Here is a 20,786-nt window from a genome sequence, read left to right on the forward strand (position 1 = left end):
TTTAATTTAAAACTGGGCAGAATGTAAATACATTTTAAATTGTCAGATGTTGCCATTTAGTATGTTTTTATCTTTTAGACAACATTTGAGAGAGGACTAGAACTACATGCCAAAGTCACAGTTTTTGCAGAGGGTTGCCATGGACATCTAGCCAAGCAGCTGTATAAGAAGTTTGATTTGAGAGCCAGTTGCGAACCCCAGACCTATGGGATTGGACTGAAGGAGGTAGTCTGGTTTGTTTTTGCATTTTAATTTTGAAAGAGGGAACTTAAATTCATTTGTATTAACATGATTTGATTTTACAGTTATGCTTTTTTCATTGCTTTGACTAAAAACAAAACAATGGATATTTTCAAAAGGCTAGACAATATAACTGATTAAAATGCTTTTATATGTTGGACTTGTTTTTACCAAATATTGTTTGAAATGAGCCTTGAAATATTGCTTAAAAATGAGCCTGAAAATATTTGAACCTTGATTATTTTTTTCATTGTAATGCTACCTGATCTGATAGGATTGTACCCATTATCCCATATGCTGGGTGGCTACATCCTACAAGGAATTGTTTTTTTTTTTTAATTACAATGTAAAGATAATTTCTTTTATGAAATACACTCTTAGATGTAGTATATTGATCTGCAACCTAAAATTAATTGGGCAAGGGCAACGCCCATAGCTCGGTGGGTAGGGCACTGACCACATACACCAGCACTGGCAGGTTCGAATTCGGCCCGGGCCAGCTAAAATCAACAATGACAACTGCAAAAACAATAACAACAGCAACAACAAAAAGAAAGCCAGGCATTGTGGCAGGTACCCGTAGTCCCAGCTATTTGGGAGGCTGAGGCAAGAGAATTGCTTAAGCCCAAGAATTTGAGATTGTTGTGAGCTGTGACACCATGGTGCTCTACCCAGGGCGACAGCTTGAGTCTCTGTCTCAAATAAATAAATAATAAAATTAATTGGGCTGACTATTGTATGTTTTCTCTATTCCTTCTCTAATATATTTTCCCAAATCCTAGGCTTATGAGACGAAAATGTTTATTATAATCCTTTTTTTAGGTTAAATCTCAGAAAGGTTCAAATTCTTTATATAAGTAGATTCATTATATTGTGAATAAAGCCTTGTTTTGGTAGATTGCACATAATAGTATCTGATTTTTAAATAGTATTTAGATAGAAACGGTTTAAAATTTTAAACTTATCAGTCTGAAAATAAGATGAACAATTTGCTTCAGTTTTGGGGGCCAACTATTTTATTGAAGAATACAAGAGTATATACTATTCTGTCAAAGAATGTATAAGTATTATAAAGTAACAGATGTTACATGTGCAACTCCATGAATTTTTTCATGGTAAACACACCCATGTAGCAATCACCCAGAGGAAAACATGGAATATTACTGGTACCTCAGCAGTTGCCCTCATCTTTTCAGTGATATTTCCTATAATTGCATGAAAGTCCTACTCATTTCAGAATCTAATGCCTTCAAGATGTCACAACTGGGTGGCGGCTGTGGCTCAAGGAGTGGGGTGCCGGCCCCATATACTGGAGGTGGCAGGTTCAAACTCGGCCTCAGCCAAAAACTGAAAAAAAGAAAAGATGTCACAACTTTTCTGACCTATTTCTTTGCTTCAACTCATCATGTTACAGTTTGATATCATTTTCTTTGATTCAAAGTAATTTTTTGTTGCTCATATTATAGTTTTTAAGTTATAATTTTCACAAATAAGACATTAAACTTGGCAAGTTGTATGCATTGCCAACATAAATAAAACATTTAATTGACATAAAAACATTTAAAAATATTATAGGACTTGTTTTTGTTTTAGTTATGGATTATTGATGAAAAGAAGTGGAAGCCTGGGAGAGTAGATCACACTGTCGGTTGGCCTCTGGACAGACATACTTATGGAGGCTCTTTCCTTTATCATTTAAATGAAGGTGAACCCCTCGTAGCTCTTGGGCTTGTGGTAAGTTATATTCCCATTATGGAAAATTCTACTGTTACAGGATCATTAATGTTATAAAATAAGGATTTCGAATCTGGAGAATGTAAAATGTTTTTCATTAAAAGGTCACTTTCTAATGTTACCAACATGTGAATTGCTTATGGCTGTTATAATCATTAGTCCACTAAATATACATATCTCTAGTAATAGTAGCTACTGTACCCAGGCACTGTGCTAGATGCTTTCCTGAGATTTCTAAGGAAATTTCATGAAAATCCTGTGAAGTAGGTACATCCTTATTTTACTGATGAGAAGTGAGCTAAACAACTTTCCCAATACACACATTAAATGACAGGCAGAAATGTCTGCACCTATCTGTTCAAAGCCCATTTCCTCTGTAACACACTGTCACTAAAAATGAAATAAGCACTGCGCTTGAACTTAAAACTTCTTTTTTAAACACAAGCAGTCCTCCCCTCCCTCCCTTTTTGGCAGTGAATAGCATCTGGAACGTTACAAATAATGGGAAAATAAGAGTTTCTACACCTTGAAACTGGTGGCAGCTTTATAGTTTTGGCTATGGTTAGATTTATATATGATGCATTGTTAAATTGGTGCATTTTTGGTGTTTTTTTTGACCACCTCCACCCCTGGTCAAGTATTCAGTGCATCACCACTGGGTACTTATCCCAGTGACTTAATTTTATCAAAGGAAAAAGGTGTGTTTATTAATTTCAGCACTTTGGCAATGCCTTGTATAATATAACCTCCAATGTTCATTGTCCTCTTTTTTTCCTAAGTGTTATTTGCGTCCTTTTCTTCTTTTTTGCCCCAGTAGTACTGTAGGTTATTAGTTTATTTCTATAATTGGAATTGATAGATGTATAATAAATTCTTACAACTCCGTTTGTAGAAGCATAATCTGAAATACTTACAGATATTTTTTTAATTTGGACTTTGATCTTCAGAGCATAATGATCTGTAATATGTTTTAAAATTGCAAAGTTTTGCTGATTATAAATACATGGTATCCTTCTCTTGGCTTTTCTTTTTCAAACAGATTTTATACAGTTTTTATTTAAGTTTGCATTACTGCGTATATTGGTCCAAATACATTGAATACAGGAAATTTAACATTTTCTGATAAACGTTGCTGATATTTTAGCTTGATTTAATGTTAAAATGTCTAATTGTATAACTATCTCGAATTTAAATATAAAATTTTAAGGTTGGTCTAGACTACCAAAATCCATACCTGAGTCCATTTAGAGAGTTCCAGAGGTGGAAACACCATCCCAGCATTCAGCCAACATTGGAAGGTGGAAAAAGGATTGCATATGGAGCCAGAGCTCTCAATGAAGGTGGCTTTCAGGTAATACTTCATTACTTTCTTTGTTATGATAAATTCAGAATTGAAAATATAATAAATTTAGATAAAGAGTAGAACATTAGGGCCAGGCACAGTGGTTCCTGCCTGTAATCCTAGCACGCTGGGAGGCCAAGGCAGGTGGATTGCCTGAAATCAGGAGTTTGAGACCAGCCTGAGCAAGAGTGAGACACCATCTCTTTAAAAAAAAAAAAAAAAGCTAGGCATTGTGGCAGGTACTTGTAGTCTTAGCTACTTGGGAGGCTGAGACAAGAGGATTGCTTGAGCCCAATGGTTTGAGGTTGATGTGAGCTATGACTCCATGGCACTCTACCAAGGGCGACAAAGTGAGACTGTCTCAAAAGAAACAAAAAAAAGGGGGAGGAGAGCAAGATGGCGGCCGAGTAACAGCTTCCTTGCATCTGCGCACTGTGAGTCTGGGGAGATAGGACTCCAGGCATCTCTGGCTGGTGGGATCTGCCTATCATCACCCCTGCGAAGATATAGAGAGTCAGCGAGAGACTTCTGGACCCCAAGAGGAGGACTAAAACAGTGGAAAACCAGCAAGTGGTTACGTGTGTTCAATCGGTCTAAACCCGCCCGCAACTGTAAGTTCAGTAGCAGCGAGACTGCAAACCAGAAAGGCCTTACCTGTGAACTGTTGTGGTGTCTTTGGACTTGGCACTCAGTTGAACTGCCTTGGGGAGAGCCCGAGCGGGAATGCGGAGAACTTTGGCCGTTGTCTAGGGCCCCAGTCTGAGCCGCTGAGCCAGACGGAGCTAATAGTGTTTGGCTGTGGGCCACAGGGAGCCATTGTGAGCAATCTGCCCCGACAAGCTCCGCCCTCAGGGTCGCAGAGCTAGAATCCGGGTGGGAGCTGCTAACCCAGCACTGAGTAGCCTAAGGGTGGGGTCTGAGCCGCCTTGCAGCCCTAACCCTCAGGGGCAGAGTGAGACGGTTTTGGCACACTGGGTAAGTGGATAGCCACTTCAGCAGTGATTCCAGCGACAAGCTCTTTCCTGGGAAGGCTTCTGCTCAGCAAGTTTACAAGTTCAAAGTGCATTTTAGTTGGGCTGAAGAGAGATTTAGGGTGTCTACCTGCTGGCGTTTGAGAAATCAGCAGCCTCCAGTCGTATCAGAACTGTGATTAACATCTCATACATCAGAAGACCACGTGTTGCCCAGACAATATTCAACAACATATACATACTGCTTTGTTTTTGGTTGTGTTGTTTTTTGTTTGTTTGTTTGTTTGTTTTTGGTTTGGTTGTTTTTTTGTTTATTTTGATGTTGTTAATATTGTTTTGTTTTTTAATTTCAACCTTTTACATACAGAACTTTTTCTTTCTCAATTTTTCTAGTTTAATTATAATTTCCCATTGCTGCCTTTTTTAATAACTAGAACTTCATTTTTGCTACTGTTTCTACTGTATTATTTGGTTTTTCACCCAATTTTATCCTGTAAAATTTTCTGTTTCCTTGTTTTGGTTTGATTTATAGCATTTTTGTCTTTCCTCTCTACTTGGTGGAGGTGGGGTACTGTGTCTGATCAGGTTATCAAAGAGCTGCTGACCTCAAGGGAACCACCCAACTGGGCACCCCCAGAAGGTGGTTTTTTTTTTTTAAGGTTGTGTCAAAGTACCCTACTGTACACCTATATTGCTCTGTCTCCCTATTTCTGTGCCTCTCTTCTTTTTCTCAATATTCCTTTTACCTATCCACTCTCCTTTCTCTATTTTTTTTTTTCTTTTCACTCGGTCCTCCTTTCTTTCATCCCTTTCTTGCTCTTCACCCTTCTCACCCTTCTGGTCCTGTACCAAAAGGACTCACCTAACCCTTAGTCCACAGGCACGAGAACTTAAAGAGCAAGAGGAAGTGAAAGGAAAATTAGGGCAAGGAAACAGATAAAAGAAATCACTCATGAGGAAGAATCAGCAGAAAACTCCAGGCAACATGAAGAACCAGTCCAGAATAACCCCACCAAGGGACCATGAGGTAGCTACTGCAGAGGATTCCACCTGTAAAGAAATGTTAGGAATGACAGGGAATTTAGAATACACATGATGAAAACAATGAAAGAAATGATGGAAATAATGAAGGAAACTGCTAATAAAGTGGATAATAACCAAAAGGAAATCCAAAAACAAAATCAAATAACAGAAGAACGATATGAAGAATATAAAAAGGATAAAGCAGAGCTGAAAGAACTGAAACAATCAATTACGGAACTTAAAGATGCAATGGAAAGTATCAGCAACAGGTTAGACCATGCAGCAGGAAGAATTTCAGAGGTAGAAGACAAAGTTCTTGAGATAACTCAGATAGTAAAAGAGGCAGAAAAGAAGAGAGAGAAAGCAGAACATTCACTGTCAGAATTATGGGACTTTATGAAGCGTTCCAACATACGAGTTATAGGAATCCCAGAAGGGGAAGAAGAATGCCCCAGAAGAATGGAAGCCATACTAGAGAATATTATAAATGAAAATGTCCCAAATATCACCAAAGATTCTGACACACTGCTTTCAGAGGGATATCGGACCCAGGTCGCCTCAACTCTAACTGAGCTTCTCCAAGACACATTGTGATGAACCTGTCCAAAATCAAGACAAAAGAAAAGATTCTGCAAACTGCCAGCAGTAAGCGCCAGTTGACCTACAGGGGCAAATCCATCAGAGTGACCGCAGACTTCTCTAATGAAACTTTCCAAGCAAGAAGACAATGGTCATCTACCTTTAATCTACTTAAACAGAACAATTTCCATCCCAGAATTCTGTACCCTGCTAAGCTAAGCTTAAAAATTGACAGAGAAATCAAATCATTTACGGATATACAAACATTGAGAAAATTCGCCACAACAAGACCAGCTCTACAGGAAATACTTCAACCTGTTCTGCACACTGACCACCACAATGGATCAGCATCAAAGTAAGAACTCAGAAATTAAAGGACAGAACCTAACCTCCACACTGATGCAAAAGATAAAACTAAGCAATGGACTCTCACCAAATAAGACGAATAGAATACTACCACACATATCAATTATCTCAATAAATGTTAATGGCTTGAATTCCCCACTGAAGACACATAGATTGGTTGACTGGATTAAAAAACACAAGCCATCCATTTGCTGTCTGCAAGAAACACACCTGGCTTCAAAAGACAAAGCTCCGAGTCAAGGTTTGGAAGACAATTTTTCAGGCAAATGGCATTCAGAAGAAAAGAGGAGTTGCAATCTTTATTTTCATATTCATGTGGATTTAAAGCAACTAAAGTCAAAAAAGACAAAGATGGTCACTTTATATTGGTCAAGGGAAAAATACAACAAGAAGACGTTTCAATTCTAAATATTTCTGCACCCAATTTAAATTCTCCCAGATTCTTGAAACAGACCTTCCTCAGTCTGAGCAATATGATATCTGATAATACCATCATAACAGGGGACTTTAACACTCCTCTTACAGAGCTGGACAGATCCTCTAAACAAAAATTAAACAAAGATATCAGAGATTTAAATGAGACCCTAGAACAACTGTGCTTGACAGATGCATATAGAACACTCCATCCCAAAGATAAAGAATATACATTCTTCTCATCACCCCATGGAACATTCTCCAAAATTGATCATATCCTGGGACACAAAACAAGTATCAACAGAATCAAAAGAATTGAAATTTTACCTTGTATCTTCTCAGACCATAAGGCACTAAAGGTGGAACTCAACTCTAACAAAAACGCTCCACCCCACACAAAGGCATGGAAATTAAACAATCTTCTGTTGAATGACAGATGGGTGCAGGAAGAAATAAAACAGGAAATAATTAACTTCCTTGAGCATAACAACAATGAAGACACAAGCTAACAAAACCTGTGGGATACTGCAAAAGCAGTTTTGAAAGGAAAATTCATTGCTTTAGATGCCTACATTCGAAAAACAGAAAGAGAGCACATCAACAATCTCACAAGCCATCTTATGGAATTGGAAAAAGGAGAATAATCGAAGCCTAAACCCAGTAGAAGAAAAGTAATATCCAAAATCAAATCAGAGATCAATGAAACTGAAAACAAAAGAATCGTTCAGAAAATTAATGAAACAAGGAGTTGGTTTTTTGAAAAAATAAATAAAGTAGATAAACCATTGGCCAGACTAACAAGAAATAGAAAAGTAAAATCTCTAGTAACCTCAATCAGAAATGATAAAGGGGAAATAACAGCTGATCCCACAGAGATACAAGAGATCATCTTGGAATACTACCAGAAACTGTATGCCCAGAAATTTGACATTGTGAAGGAAATGGATCAATATTTAGAATCACACCCTCTCCCTAGACTTAGCCAGGAAGAAATAGAGCTCCTGAACAGACCAATTTCAAGCACTGAGATTAAAGAAACAATAAAAAATCTTCCAACCAAAAAATGCCCTGGTCCAGATGGCTTCACTCCAGAATTCTATCAAACCTTCAAGGAAGAGCTTATTCCTATTCTGCAGAAATTATTCCAAAAAATTGAGGAAGAAGGAATCTTCCCCAACACATTCTTTGAAGCAAACATCACCCTGATACCAAAACCAGTAAAAGACCCAAACAAAAAGGAGAATGTCAGACCAATCTCACTCATGAATATAGATGCAAAAATTCTCAACAAAATCCTAGCCAATAGATTACAGCTTATCATCAAAACAGTCATTCATCATGATCAAGTAGGCTTCATCCCAGGGATGCAAGGCTGGTTTAACATACGCCAAGTCCATAAACGTTATCCACCATATTAACAGAGGCAAAAATAAAGATCACATGATCCTCTCAATAGATGCAGAAAAAGCATTTGATAAAATCCAGCATCCTTTTCTAATTAGAACACTGAAGAGTATAGGCATAGGTGGCACATTTCTGAAACTGATTGAAGCTATCTATGACAAACCCACAGCTAGTATTTTACTGAATGGAGTAAAACTGAAAGCTTTTCCTCTTAGAACTGGAACCAGACAAGGTTGTCCTCTGTCACCTTTACTATTCAACGTAGTGCTGGAAGTTCTAGCCAATACAATTAGGCAAGACAAGGAAATAAAGGGAATCCAAATGGGAGCAGAGGAGGTCAAACTCTCCCTCTTTGCTGACGACATGATCTTATACTTAAAGAACCCCAAAGACTCAACCACAAGACTCCTAGAAGTCATCAAAAAATACAGTAATGTTTCAGGATATAAAATCAATGTCCACAAGTCAGTAGCCTTTGTATACACCAATAACAGTCAAGATGAGAAGCTAATTAAGGACACAACTCCCTTCACCATAGTTTCAACGAAAATGAAATACCTAGGAATATACCTAACGAAGGAGGTGAAGGACCTCTATAAAGAAAAGTATGAAATCCTCAGAAAGGAAATAGCAGAGGATATTAACAAATGGAAGAACATACCATGCTCATGGATGGGAAGAATCAACATTGTTAAAATATCTATACTTCCCAAAGCCATCTACCTATTCAATGCCATTCCTATCCAAATACCAACATCGTACTTTCAAGATTTGGAGAAAATGATTCTGCGTTTTGTATGGAACCGGAAAAAATCCCGTATAGCTAAGGCAGTTCTTAGTAATAAAAATGAAGCTGGGGGCATCAGCATACCAGATTTTAGTCTGTACTACAAAGCCATAGTGGTCAAGACAGCGTGGTACTGGCACAAAAACAGAGACATAGACACTTGGAATCGAATTGAAAACCAAGAAATGAAACTAACATCTTACAACCACCTCATCTTTGATAAACCAAACAAGAACATACCTTGGGGGAAAGACTCCCTATTCAATAAATGGTGTTGGGAGAACTGGATGTCTACATGTAAAAGACTGAAACTGGACCCACACCTTTCCCCACTCACAAAAATCGACTCAAGATGGATAAAGGACTTAAATTTAAGGCATGAAACAATAAAAATCCTCCAAGAAAGCATAGGAAAAACACTGGAAGATATTGGCCTGGGGAAAGACTTCATGAAGAAGACTGCCATGGCAATTGCAACAACAACAAAAATAAACAAATGGGACTTCATTAAACTGAAAAGCTTCTGTACAGCTAAGGAGACAACAACCAAAGCAAAGAGACAACCTACACAATGGGAAAGGATATTTGCATGTTTTCAATCAGACAAAAGCTTGATAACTAGGATCTATAGAGAACTCAAATTAATCCACATGAAAAAAGCTAACAATCCCATATATCAATGGGCAAGAGACATGAATAGAACTTTCTCTAAAGACGACAGATGAATGGCTAACAAACACATGAAAAAATGTTCATCATCTCTATATATTAGAGAAATGCAAATCAAAACAACCCTGAGATATCATCTAACCCCAGTGAGAATGGCCCACATCACAAAATCTCAAAACTGCAGATGCTGGCATGGATGTGGAGAGAAGGGAACACTTTTACACTGCTGGTGGGACTGCAAACTAGTACAACCTTTCTGGAAGGATGTATGGAGAAACCTCAAAGCACTCAAGCTAGACCTCCCATTTGATCCTGCAATCCCATTACTGGGCATCTACCCAGAAGGAAAAAAAGTCCTTTTATCATAAGGACACTTGTACTAGACTGTTTATTGCAGCTCAATTTACAATCGCCAAAATGTGGAAACAGCCTAAATGCCCACCAACCCAGGAATGGATTAACAAACTGTGGTATATGTATACCATGGAATACTATTCAGCTATTAAAAAAAATGGAGACTTTACATCCTTCGTATTAACTTGGATGGAAGTGGAAGACATTATTCTTAGTAAAGCATCACAAGAATGGAGAAGCATGAATCCTATGCACTCAATTTTGATATGAGGACAATTAATGACAATTAAGGTTATGGGGAGGGGAGGAAAAGCAGAAATAGCGACGGAGGGAGGTGGGTGGGGCCTTGGTGTGTGTCACACTTTATGGGGGCAAGACATGATTGCAAGAGGGACTTTGCCTAACAATTGCAATCAATGTAACCTGGCTTATTGTACCCTCAATGAATCCCCAACAATAAAAAAAAAAAAAAAAAGAATAGAAAATTAGGTCATGTACCTGTAACTCTAGTGCTTTGGGAGGCCGAGAAGAAGCATCACTCAACTCCAGGAGTTGGAGACCAATCTGGACAACATATCCAAACCCCATCTCTATAAAAAGTAATAATAATTTAAGAAATTGGACTATAGCACAGTCCTATAGTCCTAGCTATTAAAGGGGCTGAGGCAGGAGAATTGCTCAAATCCAGAATTTTGAGATTACAGTGAGCTATGATTACAAAACTGTACTCCTGCCTGGGTGACAGAGTGAGACCCTGTCTCTGGGGGAAAAAAATATAATATTATCTCATAGGAAGAAAATCTAAGGAATTTAAGCAAAGTACATAGTGTTTATAAAAATATGTCTCACAGTACTGAAATTATACAAGTCTTTTTAAGTATATATTGATCTCTCTTTTTAAGTATATATTGATCTCTAGAGATAAATTCATGGACTTACTGTTTATTAGTTGAGTTGTTTTTTTTTTTTTTTTGTAGAGACAGCGTCTCATTATACCGCCCTTGGGTAGAGTGCCGTGGTGTCACACAGCTCACAGCAACCTCTAACTCTTTGGGCTTACGCGATTCTCTTGCCTCAACCTCCCAAGCAGCTGGGACTACAGGCGCCCGCCACAATGCCCGGCTATTTTTTGTTGTTGTTGTTGCAGTTTGGCCGGGGCTGGGTTTGAACCCGCCACCCTCAGCATATGGGGCCGGTGCCCTACTCACTGAGCCACAGGCACCGCCCCCTAGTTGAGTTGTTTTTAACTAGAAAATTAAAACCATATGATCCAAGATATTTCTTTCTGTTCCTTAACTGCCAAGAAACTCAAAGGAAAATTTAGTTTTCAGCAAATGTAATTTAATTCATCTCAACGACCTAATAACATTCTTACCTTTTACGTAGCATCTGTTAAGCCTTACCTTTAATTGTCCTGTTTTAGTATATGTTCAAAATAAGTCATAGTAAATGTAGTTAATGTATTCAGTATGTACTAATTAAACTATGAAATAAGACCTAGATAGCTAACTGTCATAAAAGCTAATAGTACCATTGTAAAAATAGGATCAGACAGGTAAGATGATCTAAAAATCAGCTCTAAAACTTAAATGATTTGGAGCAAGGTACTTAACTCCTCTGGCCCTAATGGATCATTTGTAAAATAAAAATGATCCTTGTCTCTTAAAGAATCTAGGACTATTTTAGAAATTAGATTTTTATGAAAGTAACAAATACGTAATAGGAAAATTAGGGGAAAGAAGTTGATTTAACCTTAAAAGTGAAGTTCTAAAGGCTTTATTACTATAACAATATTTTATAAAGTCAGGTGAAATCATAGCTAAATTATAAACATAATCAGTAGAATCTTAAAATAACATTATCCCTAAGTTTTACTGTTATACAATTATTTCTTAAGAAGTTGTTTCTAGAATAGTTTCTAGAATTTTTACTTGGTAGAATATTGAATTTCATATCTTCGTCTATTAAACTTGTTTGAATAATGTCCATAGTACATATTGTCAATCTAATTCTACTGTTTGTAATTTAAAGTACAAAGATTTCAGCATATTGAATAGTACATACAGACTTTGATTTAAAACATCTGCCTTTTGTACTTCAGCATCTCGGATGACTGGCAGATTGGCAGGAAGAGCTGGCCACACGTGCACACACGCACCTTCTTATCTGAATTTTCTGATTTCATTAGTCAAAGGTTTAGAAACTTATTTCCAGCAAGTTTTTGAAGACCTTAGAGTTAATAAATAGGAACATTCAATTACATTTATCTTGAGCTAAGAAATACTGTCTTTTTCTTTCTTCAGTCTATACCAAAAGTCATCTTTCCTAGATTTCTGATTACTTGTAACCCTAATTTAATGAACATCCCAAAACACAACATTTCTCAGCACAGCTTATCTTCTTCGGTCCCTAGTTTCCTAATAAGGTATGCCCATCTGCCTGAAATCTTGACCACACTGGGTAGGATCCTCCCAGGACTTAAAAACACACACTTTTGTTGGGCTTTAACATTTTTATTCTTAGGATTGAAGCACCTGTTTTGGAAGAAGTTGCACTAACAATGCAGTAGAGCCTCCAGAGCTGACCACCTCCTTACGTTGACCACCTCCTTAAGTTGATCTAATTTTCATGGACTGGACACACACAACATGTGGGTATCAGTACACGAGGCTTAGTTCCTTATGTTGGCACCTCCGTATGTTGACCAGTTTGTCCACGCCCTTGGGTGGTCAACTTAACAGAGGTTCTACTCTATGTCCTTTCATTAAAGTTTATACTTTTTTGGTTCTTAAATCAAACTTAGTGTCAACAAAGTCACAGCCTTTTTTGAGAAAAGTATTGTATTATCCAAGTCCCTAACCATTATCTGTTTTCAATTAGTAGCATTGTAGAAAGCCCTTTCTCCCCATTGTCTGCCCTGTGATCCTGACTTACCTAGTTGGTTTGAATATTATATTTGGTCTGAGAACCACAGCCATAAAATCATTGCCCACACATCCTGTGAAAGGACCTGGTCCCTGATCCTTCTCCCTTACCTTGTTCGTTTTGCCTCGCCTCTGTGCCCCAGTTTTGCTTCTCACCACCTTTTTCTCACAGTTAGAATTCCATCACTGATGAGAGGGTGGCCTTTGCACCTGGGGGCAGTCTTTTTCCTGTTAGCTCCCATTCCTTTGAGTCCCTCACACCATCAACCAAATTTTTACCATCCTCCACCTTCTCAGCAAAGATCCATGGCTTACTTTAGGAAGCCCTTAAAGAGAAGAAAAAATACGGAATAAGGAAAGAACAACTGTGGATTGGCTGTCTATCCTTTTCTTTGCACACTATACAGTGCATTTTCCCATGCAGTTTTTAGTTACGCTGACACACTGTGGGCTGTATACAGAGGGTGCCGAAAACATGCATACACATTTTAAGAAAGGAAAAAACTATATTAAAATTGTAATGCTCAAATCGCAAGTTTGACTTCTGCAATTACAGGAGATACAAGACATTATTGGTATATATTGAATATTACATTTTAATATAGTTTTTTTCCCTTTCTTAAAATGTGTATACATTTTTTTTGGCTAAATGGAAGCATATTGCCACCTTTTATTTTTTTATCAGCAATATATTCTGAAGTCCGAACAACTGTCTTAAAATTTATTTTAGAAATTCACCTTATTTTTTTACTGATTTTTTTTTTTAATTTCAGCTCACTTTGAGCATACTCTTAGGTTACAGTGTTTACATTTGTTAGATACAGTCCCTGTTGTTGTTGTGTCCCACCCCCAGGAGGTGTGCCATATTCCCTGACACTGTGGTGACTAAGTGGGAGCACGCCAGCCCCTCTCCTTCCTCTTGTCTGTCCCTTCTCTTCTTCCTGCTCCACCCCTCTTGAATTGAGTTTTTCTCTTGTGTACTAGATCATCTCCTGGCTTCATATCAGTATTGAGTACATTGGATACTTTCCCATTCTTATGATATTTTACTAAGAAGAAAGTAACTCTATCCACGTTTAATCAAAATAATTGTAGTGACACTAGGATTAGATCACAGTTTCCAGCCCTGGTACCAAACTAAAATAAAAAAGATACAGAGTGTCTTTTGTAACTCATTTATTACCCAGAATGCATGTAAAATCAAATCATTATTTTTTAATGTCCTTTTAATTTTCAAGACCACTTAATTTTTTTGGGGGGGGGTACAGTATGATATTTTGATACATACAATGTGTAATGATCAAATCAAAGTAATTAACATATCTATAACCTTAAACATTTATCATTTCTTTGTTTTTGTAGCATTCAAAGTCCTCCCTTCTAGCTATTTGAAAAAAATACAATAAATTACTAACTGTAGTCATCCTCCTGTGCTAGAGAGCCCTTGAACTCGTTCTTCCAATCTAGCTGTTATTTTTGTACCTGTTAACTACCCTCCCCCTATCCTTCTCCCAGCCTTCCCAGCCACTAGTAACTATTCTATTCTCTATGTTATGAAAACAGCTTTTTTAGTTTCCACATAGGAGTACATGCAGCATTTACCTTTCTCTGTCTGGCTTATTCACTTAACATCATGTCCTCCAGGTCCATCTGTTTTGTCACACGTAATAGCATTTTATTTTTTTCTATGGCTGAATGGTATTCCATTGTGTTCATATACCATACTTCACCCATTCATCTCTTGATAGACACTTAGGTTGATCCCATTACCTGGGTTACAGTGAACAGTAAGAGTGGGAGTGCTGATACCCCTTAGACATACTGTTTTTCTTTCCTGTGGCTATATACCCAGTAGTGGGATTGCTGGGTTGTATGATAGTTCTGTTTTTAATTTTTTTTTGTTTGTTTGAGACAGAGTCTCACTTTGTTGCCCTTGGTAGAGTGCCATGGCATCACAGCTCACAGCAACCTCAAACTCTTAGGCTCAAGTAATTCTTTTGCCTCAGCCTTCCAGGTAGCTGGGACTACAGGCACCCACCACAACACCTGTAGTTACCCCCCGCCCCCATTTTTAGAGATGGGGTATCATTCTTGCACAGGATGGTTCCCAACTCCTGCTCAGGCAGTCCATCTCGGCCTCCCAGGGTGCTGGGATTATAGGCTTGAGCCCCCATGTCCAGCCTTATTTTTAGTATTTTGAGAAAGCTCAATACCATTTTCTGAAATTTACATTCACACCAACAATGTATAAGAGTGCCCTTTTCTCCACATCCTCGCCAGCATGTTGGTTTTTGCCTTTTTTGATGATAGCCATTTCTAACTAGGGTATGATAGTGTCTCATGTGGTTTTGATTTAGGGAACACTCATCCAAGTTTTGGAAATATTTTTAACTATGATATGGATCTGCATAAATAAAAACATTTTATTCAAACTAAGTGGATGCGGGAGGGTGATTGGTGGGATTACACCTGTGGTGCATCTTTCAAGGGTACGTGTGAAACTTAGTAAAAGTAGGATATAAATGTCTTAATGCAATAACTAAGAAAATGCCAGGAAGGCTATGTTAACCAGTGTGATGAAAATGTGTCAAACTGTTTATAAAACCAGTGTATGGTGCCCCATGATCGCATTAATGTACACAGCTATGATTTAATAATAAATAAATAAACAGATGAAAGTCTTGGTTACGAAGTGAAAATCCCCAAAACATTAAAAATAAAAGGCAACCTTAAAAAAAAAAAGAGGATGCTTCAATCTTAAATCTATCCTGTGTCAGTCGGTCATGGGGAGGGAAAAGGAAAAACTCCAACAAATAACAACAAAAAAACCCAGCAGTGGTCCCAATCTTCTCTCTTAAGGGAGGAAAAAGAAAACTGCCCTTGCTCTGCTTTTTTCCTTTGCTGCATTCATTTTTATGTATTTATTTTTCAGCCTTTCCCTACAGCTCTAGAAGGCTGTGATTTGAAGTTCTCAGTTTTGCTTATTTAATTTGAGCTAATACATGTATTTTGACTCTTTCTTTCCTCAGTCTATACCAAAACTCACCTTTCCTGGTGGTTTGCTAATTGGTTGTAGCCCTGGTTTCATGAATGTTCCTAAGATCAAAGGTACCCACACAGCAATGAAAAGTGGAATTTTGGCAGCAGAATCTATTTTTAATCAACTAACTAGTGAAAATCTCCAGCCAAAGACAATAGGTAAGAAAATCCTACTTAAGGTATAGGAAGGAAAATCACCAGGTTATTAACATTACTGTGTTGATTATTAATGTTAATGTGTGCCATGGCATCACAGCTCACAGCAACCTCAAACTTTTAATTAATATTAAAAGATAAACTAAATATATTGCATCTGTTCCTTTATACAAAGTATTAAGGTGTGCACTCTGGAAAATAAACTACATGACTTACTCTTAATAGTTATAGTCAGAGATTTTTACAACAGTGTTCTGTTTTAGTCACATCAAAAGTAGAAAAGTACCAATGTCTGACCTACCTAGAAACTTTCAAATTTGACAGGACTACATTGACATTGCATACATGCAGCGTACACAAGACACCTCACAAGAACTGAAGTGTCTTTAGGCTGAAAATAGAACAGCTTTGCAAAAGACAGAATCAGCCTCCTTGTCCTTAGCAAGCTTCACAAGCACACGGATGTGACCCTTCTGCTGTGGGGGAGAGGAACAGCCAACACTTACACCTCAGTTAACCCATTCACCTAAAAGACCACGACCCTATGTGATTCTCTTTTTCTCAAGGTCAAAGCCAAAGTTTCCCCATCCCTCTGACTTTGTCTCATTACTCTCTGTTCCAGCCATGGTAGCTGCTTTACAGTCCTTGGAACATGCTACGCATGCTCTCATCTTACTCCTGGCCAGCTTTCTTCTTTCTTTTCTGGCACATTTCCCATCTTTTGATGTGCTAAGTATCTTACTTAGCAATTTTGTCTTCCGCCACTTAAGAGAGTAGGGACTTCCTTCACTATGAATCTGAAACAGCTGGCACATAGCAGCAACTCAATAGATACTTAATAAATAAGCCTATTTCTTAGAGTACCAGGCAACAAATGTCCCTCAGTGGTTCTCAACCTGAGTTGCGACCCCTTTGTAACAATGAAAATACATCCTGCATATCAGATATGTACATAACGATGCATAACAATAGCAAAATTACAGTTATGAAGCAGCAACGAAAATAATTTTATGGTTGGGGGTCACCACAACATGAGGAACTGTATTAGGATGCATTAGGAAGGTTGAGAGCCACTGCTTTAGAGAGAACAGAATAGCTAAGATGAAGTGCAGGGGTTGGGTAGTAGAACTTTGTCAAGTTGCATTCCTTTTGGATCACTAGGCACACTTCAGCTGTATCATGTACCCAGAGCACCACATATAGTTAGTATTGCACCCAGTATATCACCAAAGACTAGATGAAGATTAAAGCCAGAGCATAGGAGAGGGAAGTGGACACAGAACAAGAAACAGTAACTGGAAATAGTAGTCACTGTGGAGTTCATGGAAGAAATATGGTAATAAAAACTGATCTGTCCCCTTAAATATTAAATGCATACACCAAGTTTTTGGCATTGGAGGCATAAAACAATAGAAATTTATTTTCTCCAAGTTCTAGAATCTAGAAGATCAAAGAGTCGGCAGGACCATCTCTGAAGTCTCTATAGATGAATCTTTCTGAATCCTCTCCCACTTCTGATATAAGTCCAGTCTCTGTCTCCTCCTCCACCTGGCCAACTTCTGTGTCTGTCTCTTCTTATAAGGACACCAGTCGGATTGGATTAAAGACCCATTTACTCCAGTAGACCTCATCAGAACTAATTATATGAGGCCACAGTCTGAGATATGGTGTGTTTAGAATGACTTCAATAATATTTTTACTGGGATACATTTCAACTCATAATAGGTAGAAGTAGGTTCAGTGATAAAATATGAAGTTTTTTCACTTTTATAGGTAGCATGAACTTTTTAATCTTAGCTTCTTTTTCAGTTTCACTTAAATCTGAAACTAATTGTTCATGCTACCATTATAAGGTATCAAAATGGTTGTCCTTTTGGAAGATGCCAGCATTTGTAACACAAAAGATTCTTCAGTGTGGTCTTAAATGACCACTTATTTTTTTTTATGACTACTTATGTTTAAAAATTAAGATTCACTCATTAGATAATTTAGTAGCAAAATACCTTGACAGTAGAGCATTTTATATACCTTTGGTAAAGTTCACACTTAACATTTTATGTTTCTGATAAAAGGACTCCATGTAACAGAGTATGAGGATAATATGAAGAAATCATGGGTATGGAAAGAGCTGTATGCTGTTAGAAATATAAGACCATCCTGCCACGGACTGCTGGGTGTATATGGAGGGATGATTTACACTGGAATATTTTATTGGATATTCAGAGGAATGGAGCCATGGACCCTCAAACATAAAGGTAATTCAAACATTTGAGAGTATAAATTTTATAAGCATTAAAGATTCATAAATGAGATCCATTAATTAGAGAAAGTGATGAAGTTTTGATATTTTTAACTTAAATGTAAGTTTAAAGAAATTATATAAATTCAGTCTTTAAGATTATAGTGTGTATTTACAAGAGGGCTAACGTCCCTTTTTTTTGCACAGTATTTTCAAGTGTGTTTTTTTTTTCTGCAGTTTTTGGCCGGGGCTGGGTTTGAACTCACCATCTCTGGTATATGGGGCTGGTGCCCTACTCCTTTGAGCCACAGGCACCACCCTGTTTTCAAGTTTTTATAAGAACATGTTTAAGAAAGTACTTCAAAATTCTAGTTTATTAAACATTTCCCTCAAAATTGTTGAAGGTTCTGACTCTGATCAGCTCAAGCCAGCCAAGGATTGCACACCTATTGAGTATCCAAAACCGGATGGACTCATCAGTTTTGACCTCTTGTCATCTGTGGCTCTGAGTGGTACTAATCATGAACATGACCAGCCAGCACATTTAACCTTAAGGGATGATAGCGTACCTGTAAATAGAAATCTGTCAATATACGATGGGCCTGAGCAGCGATTCTGTCCTGCAGGTAATTATTTCCATCCATTTCTAAGTATTAATACCCAATATTTGCTTTAGACATTTTAGGAATGTGATTTTATTAATAAATTATTTCTTCAGTATCTGCTCCCACCGCTTGGAAATTGTTGTGATTTACATCTAGCCGTCCTCGTGAAACTCATACTCTAGTATGAATTTTTAAGTTAATGTTCAGATGACATTTCTCAAAAAAAGTTTCCTGATGTCCCCTCAAACTAAGATAAAGGTTATGGCAAACAATTAACTCTTTGCACATTCATCTGACTTTATTGTAAAGCCATTTCTGTGGACACAGGTACTAGAATACCAAGTTATGGATGCATTCAGTTCAAGGAAATGGTCCCAAACTTTAAATTCACCATGAATATTATCTTTTAGTGCTGAGCTTTCAACTGAAATTATAGTAGTAGGAACCAGATCTCAAATCATCTGGTAGAACAAATAGTATTCTGATGTGTGGAAATTAGTACATTCTTAAAAGACTAGAATGTAGTAAGTAAGCTCTTCAAGGGCAAGGACCTTGACTGTCTTTAAAATAATTTTCTTTCATCACAGATTTTAATTCCCTTGAGAGTAAGGACAGGATCTAATGTTTTTTTCAGCTGTAGCATGTATTTATAGTCCCCCTTTACCTGCAGTCAACTGTGGCTTGAAAATGTTAAATGTAACATTCCAGAAATAAACAAGTTGTTTTTCTTGAGACAAAGCTTATCCTGTCCCATCCTACCATAGATGTGAATCATTCCTTGGTCCAGAATATCCAAGTTGTAGATGCTGCCTCCTGTTAAGTTACTCAGTAGACCTGAGTTACCAGGTCAAATGTGGTGGTACCACAGTGCCTTATGTTCCCAAAACACAAGAATAGTGATGCTGACAATTCAGGTATACCAAAGAAGAGCCTTAACTGTTTCCTTTGAGAAAAGGCGAAAATTCTCAATTCAAGGGAAGAAGAAAAAAAATTCCTATGCAGCCATTGCTAAGATTTACAGTGAGAATAAATCTTCTATCTGGGAAATAGTGGAGGAAAAAAAAATTGTGGTTTTGCTGTCATATCTCATACTGCAAAAGTTACAGCCAGAGTGTATCCTGAGTGCTTGCTGAAGATGGAAAAGGCAGCACATTTGTGGATGAAAGATAAAGAAACATGTTCCAACTGACAGCACTGATCCTACTCAAGGTTTCTTACATCCATTAGGAATTTGGGAACATCATCCCCCATGGATAAGGGGATCACCATATATGAGACTCAAAAACTAAGTGTTGAGCACCCTCATTAGTGAGATTAACTCAGCCAAACACTGTTCTGCCCTCTTTTATCATGGCCAGGTAATCTGTACTAACAGCAACACTACATGCCAAGATCTTCATAGTATTCTCTATGGGTAAACAGTCAGAAAACAACCTTCAGGATTTCTGATAAAAATTTTAAGTTAAGGACTTCAATATTATTTATTTTTATTTTACAGGAGTTTATGAATTTATACCTTTGGAACAAGGTGATGGAGTTCGGTTACAGATAAATGCTCAGAACTGTGTGCATTGTAAAACATGTGACATTAAAGATCCAAGTCAGAATATTAACTGGGTGGTACCCGAAGGTGGAGGAGGACCTGCTTACAATGGAATGTAAACTGAGAATACTTTCATTTGCAGGCACGTTTGGCAAGCTAACACCAAAATGTTAACAAGTGTCAAAATACAACATATTATTGATCAGGATATTCACAAAATAATTACAACTGAAAATTTTATACTTTATCTAAAATTGTCCCATAAAATATTATGAATATACCTCCTAAATAAAACTTAATAATGATGTAACATCTTTGTACCTCTTCAGTTCTTCAGAAATTCAGGACCAAAAGCATAATGCACTGTTGGACTTTATTATACACATGACTTTCCAAA

The 20,786-nt window shown here is 37.5% G+C and overlaps 1 protein-coding gene across 1 annotated transcript in view; it reads left to right on the forward strand.

Annotated features, from left to right (window-relative positions):
• The window catches only part of ETFDH (electron transfer flavoprotein dehydrogenase), a 46,601-nt gene extending 25,902 nt beyond the window's left edge, over positions 1 to 20,699 (forward strand). The window contains exons 7-13 of the mRNA XM_053583515.1: positions 79 to 225; positions 1,834 to 1,974; positions 3,182 to 3,325; positions 15,837 to 16,005; positions 18,075 to 18,257; positions 18,646 to 18,867; positions 20,345 to 20,699. Of these exons, the coding sequence (XP_053439490.1) occupies positions 79 to 225; positions 1,834 to 1,974; positions 3,182 to 3,325; positions 15,837 to 16,005; positions 18,075 to 18,257; positions 18,646 to 18,867; positions 20,345 to 20,508 (1,170 nt within the window). The 3' untranslated portion in view covers positions 20,509 to 20,699. The remainder of the gene's footprint in view (positions 1 to 78; positions 226 to 1,833; positions 1,975 to 3,181; positions 3,326 to 15,836; positions 16,006 to 18,074; positions 18,258 to 18,645; positions 18,868 to 20,344) is intronic.
• The last annotated feature ends 87 nt before the right edge of the window (positions 20,700 to 20,786 follow it).

This window comes from Nycticebus coucang, chromosome 1 (genome assembly GCF_027406575.1).
Source record: "Nycticebus coucang isolate mNycCou1 chromosome 1, mNycCou1.pri, whole genome shotgun sequence".
In the NCBI taxonomy this organism is placed as follows: Eukaryota; Metazoa; Chordata; class Mammalia; order Primates; family Lorisidae; genus Nycticebus; species Nycticebus coucang.